Source organism: Micromesistius poutassou (genome assembly GCF_964030765.1).
Source record: "Micromesistius poutassou genome assembly, chromosome: 22".
Lineage (NCBI taxonomy): Eukaryota > Metazoa > Chordata > Actinopteri > Gadiformes > Gadidae > Micromesistius > Micromesistius poutassou.
Genome location: NC_140292.1, coordinates 1,109,910 through 1,123,343, shown reverse-complemented (window position 1 = coordinate 1,123,343; position 13,434 = coordinate 1,109,910). Strand labels below are relative to the sequence as shown.

Sequence of the window (13,434 nt, the reverse complement as noted above, 5' to 3'; positions counted from 1 at the left end):
GTGTGTGTGTGTGTCTCAGTGTAAATCTTCTTACCAAATCCTCTTTACTTTCCATTGTGGGATAGCGACGTGCGAATGGAGAAGAAACATTAGTACTTGAGCTTCACATTGCGATTGAAAGAATAAAGAAGGAACGAATAAACTGGATTTAAAAAGAAGAGGGGGGCTGGCGATGTGATGTGACACCGCATACGGGACAGGTACGGCTAGATGCGTCTCGGACCCTGGACCGGCTAGAGCTGTGGTTGGTTATTAATGTTTGCTGAAGGTAACAGTGTGGTCAAGGACTGCTGGGCTGTGTTGTTGTGGTCCATTTCCAAAATGAGTTTTGACGTCTTCAGATCACTCTAGACCTCCTGAAGATGATCATTTATTGAAATGTTGGTATTTGCCGTGTTGAGACAGGCAGATGGATTGCTCGAGTGGAATCTGATCCTCACCGGTTCAGACAGCTGGTCTTATGTTTATTTTGTCGCCCGCCCTTCCCATAACCACATCCCGCCCCCTGCTGCTCATGTGTCATTTATAGCCATTGTTTACATTTCATTTCTTCAATGTAGTCAGTCGCAGGTCTTTGAATGGACAATATAACTCTAAGTAAATATGTTTTGGTGAGCCTCACTTTGGGTTAGGGCTATCGCAAACAGAAGTGGTAACTCTGTAATTCATTTCATGTTGAGTTGCAAAATACAGTTTTGTATATTTCCTCATAGCCCTTTGTGTTATTAAATGACAAGGGCTGCTACTCTTGTGTAAATCAGCAACCACTTGGAGAATGAGTCATTGTTGTTTTATATTTAGCAATAAGTCAAAGGATGATGTAGTGGTGCACTCCCCATATACTAAGCCACACCAAGGAAAGTGTGTGTTCATTTGGAAATATGTGCAACCCACCTGATGCTCTTATCTCCCCAGTTTAACTTGAGTCATATACAATGTTGCAGTTCTTTTTTAGTTCAAATAGTTCAAAGTTTCGGATGTTCAGTTCATTTTTGTTAGTTGTTCAAAATGACGTCAGTTGGTGGTTCTTTGGTCATCTATTTTGTAAGATCTCTCGGCCCAGTGTTTGTTTGCAGTCAAGCTGTTCCTAGGTGAAAGGGAATCTTGACCGCGTGTGTCATAACGGAGGACTAACTAATGGGTTACTTTGCGTCACTAAACTACTTCGGAGAGATAAAACGGACCCGCCCTCAACGCTTGCACACTTTGGTGTCGCCATTATTTTACGTTGGGCCGGGTTCTGTTTGCATTGCACTTTCCACTGACCTCACAGGCCAGGCATAATGTTTCCTCACTCGGCCTTATCAAAGCTGGCTGTTGACTAAGGGCTTTAATGTGGCTTTGGAAACGAAGGAAGAGGGAAATCCCACTACAGTGTCGGTAGTCATACCGCCATGCCCCTGCCATGTCATATGCTTTTGTCTGCACTAACCGCTAACCATCAACATGCTAGACATGGTTTCTTTGCATATCTGTGGTCATCCCCGCCCCCTAACACGACCAGCAGTATGCCCTCCGTCCTGCTCCTGTGTGTCTCCTTTAGGATAATCCCTGAGGTATATCCACCCGTCTCTCCCTCCCTGCAGACCACGTGGTCGCTGAAGGACCTTGGAGGCTCGCCCTCACTCACACACCCTCCACTCCGATCAGACACGCACCAGTGTGCTTTATAGGAATGTACGGGACCTCGCTCCTAGGAGGAAGGCCACCGACCAGGGTGGGAGAGGGTATCCACAGATAGTAGAGGCTAGGAGCTATATCATAAATCAAGCCTTCGGACGTCTATAGGGCTATTAAAAGCCCCATCCTTGCAGTGTTCACGGCCTCTCTGAGTTTGTATTCATGGCCCCCTCTGGGGTTGTATATCTGAAAAGAAAACTGCCAAGTAGTCGGTGAACGGTGGATGGTGACACGTTTGGGGACGTGTTAATGTAGAGAGAAGAGAAGGATGGCATTTCCTCTCGGCTAAAACCTTCTAAATAATTAATACGTGGTTCTACGCAACAGAAACCGAATATAATTTACTTACAAATAGTCCTTTTGCGACTGGCGTTGGTCCAAACACACTGGAGCCTGTTCGGTCTCCTTTTTGTCTTCTGGAGACACTCTAAGGGTTAGGGTTAGCCACCAGATGTCTGGCAGTCAGTCAGTCAGTCAGACAGCCGTTATGACGTTATGACGTCTGTGATCCGGGTCAGTCGAGGTCCAGGCGCTGTAATGACGCCCCAGTCTGGCGTTGCCCCTCCTAATGCCGGCTGACCTATGGCAGGCTGCGAGGCGGGCTAGCCCTCCATCGATTGGTTTGAAGGCCGTCTGCACCAGGATTGATGGGCTCTGATCTTAAGAGGTGTCAGAAGAGGGCGGGAAAGTGATGGATAGACAGTTGGACGTTACGGCTTTGACACAGGAAGTGATAAGTAGACGTGGCCAGTTGTGATGGCAAGGCGAGATTCATATTAATATCCTTTGATTGCTTAACGAGGTAGAATGGCCATAACCTACGCAAAACATAGTTAACTGCAAGCTGTAGCAACATGGATAACATTTTGATTTGAAAAAATAATTAGGTATGATTAAGTATTAAGCAACAGGGAGGTAATGTCAAATATTTAAGTGCGTTTTTGTTATTAGGGGAGCAGTGAAGCTCCCTCTATTGTTACCTCCTCCACCTGGCCAGGCACACAGGGCTGCTGCAAACTGTGCTCAGTGGCAGCCTTGCTCCAGAGCACATTGTGTAAAGGTGCTAGACTGTGGGCCATGGAAAGGCCACTGTGCGCGGTGTGTGTGTGTGTGTGTGTGTGTGTGTGTGTGTGTGTGTGTGTGTGTGTGTGTGTGTGTGTGTGTGTGTGTGTGTGTGTGTGTGTGTGTGTGTGTGTGTGTGTGTGTGTGTGTGCGTGTGCATGCGACCCACTATTGTGATGACACGACAGTTGTTCATCCATCATTAATATAGGGTGTCAGTCTACCACCTGGTGTGTGTGTGTGTGTGTGTGTGTGTGTGTGTGTGTGGTCTCTATTCCTCCTTCAGTTCTTCTTAGCCTTCTAAAAATTACAAACTGTTTTGTGAAAATGTTTAAATGTATAAATATATTGTATAGAGAATGTACTATTTCACGTAAGGTGATGTAAGGAGTATCTGGTCACCCGAAAATAGCACACAAATCATCTCCTTGATTGTCAGGTTGAATCATGAGGTTTGAAACTCAACGTCAGGGGCTTTCTGAATCCACCGTAGGTAGAACTATGAGGCTGCTGCTGCCTTCGAGAGGCTAACTTCCTCATGTAGGCCACTATGTCACCGCTAAATTTAGCTTTGGCACATCGGATTCTCCACAAGGTGATTTGCGATTTACCCACCGATGAACCAGGAACACACGTCTGTGATGTCTCAGCACGGCAAATGCATTCACGACCTAGTTACCTAGAACCTCTGCAATGCACCATTGTAATACATTTATTGTTATACTTTAGAACACAGTTTTTGGGTTAGCACTTCACAATCACTAGGTTAACCTATTCCCCGTATACAACAAACAGCTAGGATAAGATGCTACACAATGCTGAGTACTTTTTTTAAGTGTCAGGACGTACAACATACAATAAGTGTGTACATTAAGTGCCTATAATCAATACTCAAATGTCTTTCAAAAGGAAGAAATTCAATCTGTCTGGTTGTGTAGCAGGGACGTGGAGGGGACTTGTAGTGGATGTTAGCTTCAGTTGTGAAGTTTAGGAAAGCCATGTACATCTTTTTTATTTCAGTTAAGTTAATTGTCACTGGTGTGTGTATATTGAGATGGGAGGTATGATATATCTTTGGCCCCCAAGTCTTTTATCTTGGTGCTAAGGATGCCCCAAAGGGCCAAAACATCCTCACCAACAGGACCACCCATATTGTTTCAGTTTAAAACAGACCTGTCTGGTGGTAGTTATGGTTACGACGTGAGAGAGAGAGAGAGAGAGAGAGAGAGAGAGAGAGAGAGAGAGAGAGAGAGAGAGAGAGAGAGAGAGAGAGAGAGAGAGAGAGAGAGAGAGAGAGAGAGAGAGAGAGAGAGAGAGAGAGAGAGAGAGAGAGAGAGAGGCCTTTTGAATGTTCTTCAGTTCAATAAAATACGGAGCCCAAAGGAAAATCGGGGCCCTGGGAAAAGTAATCTTGTTGCTGCACTGTACATACAGCAACGCTATGCTAACAGACAGACACACACACACACACACACACACACACACACACACACACACACACACACTAATAACCATTCCTTGCGAACCCCCCCCCTGAAACTTTTTGTGTAGCAGTTGTTTAATTTCAACTTTATGAACTTTTCATCTGAATGTGACATTTCCCAGGCGGCCCCCAGGAAGTCTTTAATGACTTGTTAAGAAGTGGAAAATGCTCGGTGTGGAAAGTAGCTGGCACCACACTCTCTCTGTGCGCGGTGTTTATCTTTTATAAAGGAGTGTTGGGTTGGTTTCTGCTGCCAGGCAAAACCTTTATTCAGCAGCACAGATATTGTTGGGTTTTGCCAGAAGTAGGGCTGAGAGAAATGGAGGTGTTGTTGTGATTAAAGCACTCACTGTTATCTTTAATGTCTTGTTCTGAAAAAGACAGGTATGATGTGGGTATTCTGTCTTTCTCCTTGGATTTAGTTATTTAAATACTACCGTCCTGAATCACCTTGTTTACACACTGCATACAGGCGCGGGGACTAGGGCATGAGGCATGCGTTTTTGCGTTTGGTTATACCGTGGCTGTTTGAAAGGCCTTAGGAACGTCAGTGAAAGCCTTGTGATGGCTGTATCTAAAATGTCCCTAAAATAATAAACTTGACATAAACTTGACATGACGTGATAAGAGTGTTGCTGATGGTGTGTCCCCCGAGATGTCCTTCAGCAGAGGTCTCACCCAGCCACACACTGCAGGGCGTGGCCAGGAGTCAGTTGGGCTGTTTATCGTGGTTGGCTTTCTACCCACACTCCAACGATATATCGTCTGGTAAACATAGCAGGTCTGTAACGATTGTTTATGAATACAATAATGGGTGCTCGAAAGAAAGTATCGCATTGGGTTATGTTTTTTTTTTATATTTGCAAAGAAATAAAAGTATGTTACACTTTTATTAACCGCATTTTCAGTTGATCTCATACGTATTTTATATACTGTATCATTGCAGAGTAAAAATACATTACATACATGCTAATGCTTTTTTAAGTGTCTATGCTAATTTTGTGATGTTATCAGTAGAGTAACCGCCTCGACCAATCGATGTCTTTGATGTCGTCAGAATAGAGATGGCAACAGGCCCGTATTGGGCATGGTTGTGCGACTGCAAAGGCAGTGATTCTGACCTCACTTGTCTATTTTTAATAAATGGACCAGTGTGTGTGTGTGTGTGTGTGTGTGTGTGTGTGTGTGTGTGTGTGTGTGTGTGTGTGTGTGAGTGAATCACACACACACTCCTTCCTCCCCACACCTCGTTTGTGCCATGATCCCCCATTTGCATCTTTCAAATCTGCAAATCTGTGGCCGCCGGCTGAAGGGAGTGAACGTGTTAAACATGCGATGTTGAGTTCATAAGGACAAGCGCTGACGTCGTCGTCATGCCAACTGCTCCATCGTCACCCTCTCACCCATTACACCCCCGGCCCTCCCTGGGCACACTCAGACAGAGACAAGTACAGGAAGTCTCAGAAACAAACCGACTTCACGAAGAAACTTGGTTTATTTGACGCATGCCGTCCGGACAATCTGTTGAATCATTCAGTCACCAAAGACCCCCTACAGCGGGGGGACGGTGTCGCGTGTCACGGTGTGAACGGCGTTCGCTTGTCCGAAAAACGGTTGTCAGTTGCAACACACAAATTGGGCACTAAAGGGCGGTAAACGAGAAGCACGGGTTAGCGTGTTGGCTTGGGTTAACAGCATTTGTGACCGCAATGCTGCCGTCACTTAGTATGCATGTGGTATGTGATAGGATTTAGATCGGGGTGGAAATTATTTAGTGAGAAAGGCCAGAGGAGAAGATACTTTTTTCTTGATTTTCTTTTCTCCATTTTTTTATACACCTTTGGATGACATTTTATTTATCTTTTGTCCTAAATCAAAAAAAGGCTGTGTATTGTTTAAAAACAGCATTGAAGTGAGTTGAGTTGTATCGTGTCAGATGAGTATACACGATTTTTATAGTTGACAACCTTTTGTTCAGACAGACAAACCTTGAGTTCAGACAAGTCGGCTCCAGCTATAAAACCTGATTGAATATGCAAAATGTGACATTTATTAAAAGTGAACAGCTGTGAAGGCGCACACACACACACACACACACACACACACACACACACACACACACACACACACACACACACACACACACACACACACCCTGCTCTAGTCAGGCCCCTACCATTGGCTCTCTGCGGTGCACCAAAACCTGACTGGTACTAAACCCAGCCAGCCAATTAGCCACGGCTCCCTGAGGCATTACCGGGTTATTTGCGTAAGCAGCATGTCCACATCGTGAGAGGGAGCACAAAGGCTGTTGCTGTTGAGTGATGGGTTAAAAAACACAAGGGCCACAATCTCCCCCTGGCTCCTGTTGGCCCCTGATCGGGCCCTCGCTGGGTCCTTGAGGTGACGGGTTACGTCCGTCTTGTTTGATCCGGCGTCTCCTCTGATCTGCTCCATTGTTCCCCGTGTCTGTGTCGGAGATAGCGCAATCTGGTGTTTTCAGCAGGGACGGTGCTCTCGTTACTCTTTGATTGGTCAGCGGCTAGCTGGGGTCGTTTTCATCAGGCGTCACTCATCGCCAGCGTGTTTGGGAAGGAGAAGTGTATTTATATTTTGGTTTTATTCCTGTCTGAGCTGTTGAAAGGATCAGTGGGGTCATCCGTTAGCCATCAATGGGACATTGATTTGACCTTGTTTTTGACTATCCATGTAATACGTTCAGACATCTTCTAAAGTAAAATACCAAAGTTATTTTGCTTATAGCCTCAGATAAGCACATATTGGGTTGTTGCCCTCTATTTCAGATCATTATATTTAACATTCATTTATATAACTTGTGATCGGTATTTGCGACTATTTATGACATTTCCTATACTAATTGCACTGTGTGTGTGTGTGTGTGTGTGTGTGTGTGTGTGTGTGTGTGTGTGTGTGTGTGTGTGTGTGTGTGTGTGTGTGTGTGTGTGTGTGTGTGTGTGTGTGTGTGTGTTGCACTGCTTGATGTTCATCGTCTCATTGTCCTTTTCCCATCCAGGTGTGTCTTGTGTGAAGTCCAGGATGAACGGCTACGACGACCCCACCCTCGCCCCTGGCACCTTCAGTTCCCACCCCTCCCATCTCAAGTGAGTACTCCCCCCTTTCATCACCACACTTCGTACTGGACAGTGAGTCCTCCATTTGCAAAGTGATGCGTTTTGAAATGGTATTGTAAATCGTGGAAGAAATTTTCCAAAATCTGAAAAGAAAGAGAAAAGAAAATAACCAGACTCACAACCCAAAACTGGGGTCCAGTGTATATCAGCTGAAATTAAAATTGTAAATGTATATTACAAAGTTTCTTGAAGTACTAGCCGAATATTTTCACACTGTGATGGAGGGTGTAAAAATGGCAAGGGTGGCAAATAGTGGCCGATACTACTTTTTTTTTTTTTTTAGATGACAACAAACTCAACAAATGGCATGGTGTGTAGTTTCTTTCTCACATATTTCTCCATCAGTGACTGCTCAAAAGCTCCTCTGCACCAGCAACCCGCTCTCCCAGCCAACCCATACATCTCTTTACTTGACCACCCGTTCCTATTCCCCAACACTATTCTGTTCTCTCCTTGGCCGGTGTGATAAAAACACAGAGACCTCTGCTGCTCTCAAAAAACGAAATATCGCCCGCTCTGTGGAAGATAATGTCCACTGCGTGAGGAGTCTTCATGTCAAAGAACCGCTCATGGTGGCTGTTCTTCGATTGAGCCCAGGTCTGTCTGTCAGCTCTGCGACAGAAGAACCATATCCATTATTAATCGCCTTGGCACAGAGCATCACACCCAGGAAATGTGTCTGTTGTCGGTCATCTGTTGTGACGACCGTGTGATTTCCATCATGACGCCAACCGACCTGCTGCAGTTTCCCGCTCTTTTTTTTCTGTGATGCCCGCATGATTAGCGGTTATGAAGGGAAAAGAGTGTTTAAAAATGTGATTATTTTTTCAGGTTTTTAACAAAGGTCTCTGCCCTTGAATTCACAAGAAACAACCAAAAAACACCCAAATTATGTATTTTTCGTAGGCTAGCTTGTGACGTTAAAAAGTGCATCATGTAGCATGGCTGCCGTTTAAACCCAATGTGACGTCGGTACAATAATGAAACAAAACGATGTGGACATTTATTATAAGGCTTTGTTGAATACTCAAATCTGATTGGTCAATTCTAAAAAAGAAAATCGATTTTTCTGTCAAATTATTGATTTCTTTAAGTAAGTAACCATGTATTAAGCGGAATAATGTACAGCAAGTCGATCGTTGGGGCATGCGTCCCCTTCTCGGGTTTATTTTCGCAATAACAAACCCCTCGCTGTGCATGCCGTACAATTTCCACATTTGTGACGGGAAGGTGTGAATATCTATCCAGGTCATTAACTTTGTTTGTGTTTTTCTTCCTTTTCAGTGGCCATAGCTCCAAAGCCCCCGAGCTTCAGGAGAACAAAGCCAAAGTAAAATCCAGTGCCAAAAGTCTGTACGGTGAGTTCATTTCCCTGTTTAAACCTCATATAACCCTGTGTTTAAACCTCATCTAACTGCTCATCACTTCTGTATCCTCGGGGGGGGGGGAAACTGCCTATAAACTCTGCCTCCCATTACACAAGAAACATCATCGTCATCAGTGTTTGCTTCGACGGCAGTTGGTCGGAACTCTCTGCCCGGCCATTGGCTAGATGACGTAGCTCTTACCGTAGTTTTAACCTAGCTTACGTTGTTCCCTCAGGAGGTGAGCCCTACAGGTCTCCTGTAACGTTCGTGTATATGAGTAAAGGTGTTGTGTTAGGAACCGAAGGGTCAAATGGAGAACGCACACGCACGCTCTTTAGCCGTTAGGGTGGAGGCGTCGAGGTGCAGTAAACACGGCGTCAATAATGAACGCAAACAATGCCAAACGCACCCATACACTGTTGGAGTGTCTGGGAGAATAGGAACACCACTGGTTTGGGGGGGTGTTGGGGGGGGGGGGGAAGAGGGCCATATTGGGCCCAGTACCCTCAGAGAAACAAAGAAATATTTTTTATTTATTTAAATGTTTGTTTTAGTAGCATGTTGTTAAGTGCGTCTGCTCTTTACAAGGTGTGGAAAAACACTTAACATCGTTTGGCAGTTGGGCTATTCACCCTTTTAGCAAACCTGGCGGACAATGGCGCTGGCATAAAGTATACTTGAGGTCGACGGCACACAAGCCCCGTAAAAATGTGAACATTGCTATCTAATCTACGCAGCTTATGTTCCTAGGAAAGTGTGTAAACAACCATTGTTTACTGTTTTTTGGCTGCCCTCAGCCAAAACACCTCTGATTGGCTGAAAGACTTAGCAGCATGGACAATACAAAATAAAACCTATACACCTGGACACTGTGTTTGACCCCAATCTCTTTCCACAATAATATAATGAAAACAACAATGGCTGTGAGAGAGTGTCCAGTCAGGGCTATGCTCCGTGTAGAACTAATACCTACATCGAGAGAGGAGGCGATGATTCGTTTACTTTCTGTGTCACCCGCTGTCATCCCTTCAAGAGACACCACTTTAGTCTCTTCACCTTTGACCCCTCCCCGCTTGACCAATGGCAGGCTCTGACGGGCCGTATTTCTTCCGGACGTCCGCTAAGCATAAAAAGAGTGAAAGCAAGACGAGTAAGCTGCTTGTGTATGTTTGTGTGTGTTTTGTGTGTTTCTGTGTTTTTTCAGTGCATTTCACACACACACACACACACACACACACTGTTCTGTGTGAGTATGTTTTGTTTTTCAGTGCGTTTGACACACACACACACACACACACACACACACACACACACACACACACACACACACACACACACACACACACACACTGTTCTGTGTGAGTATGTTTTGTTTTTCTGTGTGTGACGTGCAGTGATTAACTATGTACATATTCTTACGATGACGTTAATCAAGCGCTCAATTTCGCTTGTCGCTCATGCGGTCAGGCGTTGGTTCAGTACCCAGGAACCATCGTTCTTTTACCTCAAGAGGAAACTAAACAAGGGAAGTGAAACTGGGGTAACGGCGCCCCCTCTGGTAGGTGACTGCGCTTTCTGGGTCGGGCTCATGTCACTCAGCGGCGTTTGAAAACCTAGCCCCGAGGCTACCCCTGTGATCTAGGCTGTTCTCCCTGTGTGCACGTTGGTACTCTTTCATGTTCAGGAGAACAATGCGAGTCTCGTGGTGGAGGGCTAACCGGCCCTCTGCTCTGATCTGGCTCCATGTCGACCTTTCTAGCCAGCTGCTAGACTTAATATCATGTGGGCTCGGTCATTGTTGTGGATTCTAAAGGTAATAAGCCATTGACCTCACTTCTGACTACTCAGCCCAGGTAGGCGGTTGTCCTGCGAAAAGAGAGGGTTGGACACTATTACAAAATTCCAAACCCGCAATCATCACAAAGCCAAAACTAAAATGGCAATAATATGAATTCAAGTCATGTAGCAGTAATGGAGTGACTTTGCATGCGTTGCGTAGGTTTAAACCTTTCCACGGACAACTGGGATCACGGCCTCTTAAGGAAAATCTCCAGTAAGTGGACCACTTGCTCGACCCCTCCGCCCCAACCCCAGTGAAGTGGATAGATGGATGTCTCCCCCACATACCACCACCACCCCCATCACCACCGCCACCACCACCACCACCACCACCTCTCTCACACCCACCATCCCAGTACTCTCCCCCCTAACCCGTCCCATCTGCCCAGTCTGCCAGTCTACCGTCCCCAGCAGTGGTTGACATTAGCCTGTCACGGTCCTGTTCGTAGACCAACACAGCGCCACAGTGAGGCCTGTTTCTAGTATCGCGTCAGTCGTACCCTATTGGCTCAGACCCTGGCCTCGTCAATCACCGTCTTGATTGGCTGAGGACGTTGATTGATGACGTGCGTCTGAAAGGTCAGGTAGTGTGTGGCTTTTTGTGTTGTGTTGTGTTGTGTTGTGTGTGTGTGTTTGACTCTACAATGAAAACTGAGTTTCAAAGCGAAAGTCCCCACCGCCCAGTTTACGTTTGAATGTCAACGGTGAACAATCTAATAACATCCTCTTCCTCCTTTTTTTTTTTTTTTAAAGAGCAAAGGAAGCACTACACTAAAACCAGCATCAACAGCCTGACGGACACCTCCCAGTACCATGTGGAGGTAGGCGGGACCACAGAGTGACAGACAGCACAGAACACCAATAGGACGGCTGGATGGGAGAGAGCCATCCAATGTTAATTTTAGATGACCGGACGATCAGAACATGGATAAACAAAAAGAAACAGAAAAACACGAGGTTCAATGCTTTAGTAACGTCGGGTCCACCCTCCAACCCTCCCCAAACCCTTTCCTCCCTCCCTCCCTCCCCCTCCCCTCCCCCTCCCCCTCCCCTCCCCCTCCCCCGCTCCCCCCCCCAGCACCTGACCACCTTCCTGCTGGACCGCAAGGACGGCATGGTGACTGCGGAGGACGGCATCCGCCGGCTGCGTCTGCTGGACGCCAAGGGCAAGGTGTGGACGCAGGACATGCTGCTGCAGGTGGAGGAGAAGACGGTCAGCCTCATCGACCAGGACACCCAGGTGGGCGGAGGAGAAGGAGGCGGAGCCTGTTGGCGTATTAGCATGTTCGCCTCTTAGTTGATAGCATTAGCCTAGCATTCCAGCCTAGCATACCATATTTGGAAGAATATGGGCTCTCTGAGACATCGGTTGTCCTTCGGACCATGAAACAGCAATTGAATTGTTTTTTTTTTCTCCAAAATTTGTTTTCATTGTTTTTTTTTACTTGACAACATTTGTGTACAAAGTCAAACGTCACCCCAGATGGTTGGGCAATCTGTGTGCAATGCAGCGCTGGTGCTGACATTAAAGATGATGTTTAAGATGTTAAAGGTGACATATTATACCACCAGGTGTGACTGTGATTAGCCTTTACCAGCAGTTTTGAAAATCTGTGTGGGGCACATCTAGGTGGACACGCCCACTTGTGATGTCAGAAGAGGCCGATTTTCAAAACGGCTCGTATAATGTGTCCCCTTTAAACTTGGTATCGACGCTCGCCTCGCCGGATGTGGGCACCGCGGTCGGTTCAGGTGTGAACTTTTAATTTCCCCCATGTGGACGACGTGTCGTGGCTTGACTCTTGTTGTTCCGCTGCGCGTTCGGCCGAGCAGAAGGAGCTGGAGAACTTCCCTGTGGGGAGCATCCAGACGTGCCAGGCCCTGATGAACGCCTGCTCCTACGACTCCATCCTGGCGCTGGTCTGCAAGGAGGCGGGCCAGGCCAAGGCCGACCTCCACCTCTTCCAGTGCGACCACATCAAGGTGGGGCGCTGTGTGTGTGTGTGTGTGTGTGTGTGTGTGTGTGTGTGTGTGTGTGTGTGTGTGTGTGTGTGTGTGTGTGTGTGTGTGTGTGTGTGTGTGTGTGTGTGTGTGTGTGTGTGTGTTCTTGCACTCTATCCCTCTTTCTTTCTCGCTCATGTCTCTCTATCTCGTTCTTGCTCTGTCTCTCACTCTTGTCTCTCTCACTTTCTCGCTCTTGTCTCTCTCTCTCTCGTTCTATCCATCTTTCTTTCTCTAGCGTTCATCCTCGCTCTCTCTCTCGCTCTCTTCTCTTTTCCCTTCATTCTGTATTATTATATTCATGTGCTGAAAATGCCGCCCTCCCTTATATCTTTATCCTGTCCTTTCTCCGTTGCAGGCGAACCTGATCCAGGCGGATATAGAGAGTGCCATGCTGGACGCCAAAGCCGGCAAAGTGAAAAAGAGGCCAGAGGCCCTCAAGTAAGGCTCACTTTCACTTTATCATCTTCATACCGTCAATAAATAATGAATGATGATCCAGTAATCTGATTGGATGTTGTCACTCTTGTTCTCTCGGTCTCTCTCTTGCTCTCTGTCTCTCTTTCGTTCCCTCCCTCCCCCCCTCCCCCCTCCAGGATGATTCTGAAGAGTGACGGGCTGATCCCCCCGCCCCCGGCTGCCCCCGCCCCCGCCCCCCCTGACTCTGTCAATCCAATGGACGTGAAGAGCAGAGTGGCTGCTTGGTCGGCCTGGACCAATGAGCAGCAAGAGAGTGAGTGGCTCCATCAGGCCCCTCCCCTTTTAACAAAAAGAGAAAATTCAATACATTTTCAGTAGTAGAATTCGAGTGGGATGGTGTCGAGAACAGTCACATCAGTCAGGAATCATC

General features: G+C 46.6%; 1 protein-coding gene across 1 annotated transcript in view; it reads left to right on the top strand.

Annotated features, from left to right (window-relative positions):
• eps8a (EGFR pathway substrate 8a, signaling adaptor) overlaps window positions 1–13,434 on the top strand; it is a 36,120-nt gene that overhangs the window by 10,476 nt on the left and 12,210 nt on the right. Inside the window, exons 2-8 of the mRNA XM_084486975.1 lie at window positions 7,260–7,347; window positions 8,662–8,735; window positions 11,337–11,404; window positions 11,662–11,823; window positions 12,417–12,566; window positions 12,943–13,025; window positions 13,181–13,317. Coding sequence (XP_084343101.1) covers window positions 7,283–7,347; window positions 8,662–8,735; window positions 11,337–11,404; window positions 11,662–11,823; window positions 12,417–12,566; window positions 12,943–13,025; window positions 13,181–13,317 — 739 coding nt within the window. The 5' untranslated portion in view covers window positions 7,260–7,282. The remainder of the gene's footprint in view (window positions 1–7,259; window positions 7,348–8,661; window positions 8,736–11,336; window positions 11,405–11,661; window positions 11,824–12,416; window positions 12,567–12,942; window positions 13,026–13,180; window positions 13,318–13,434) is intronic.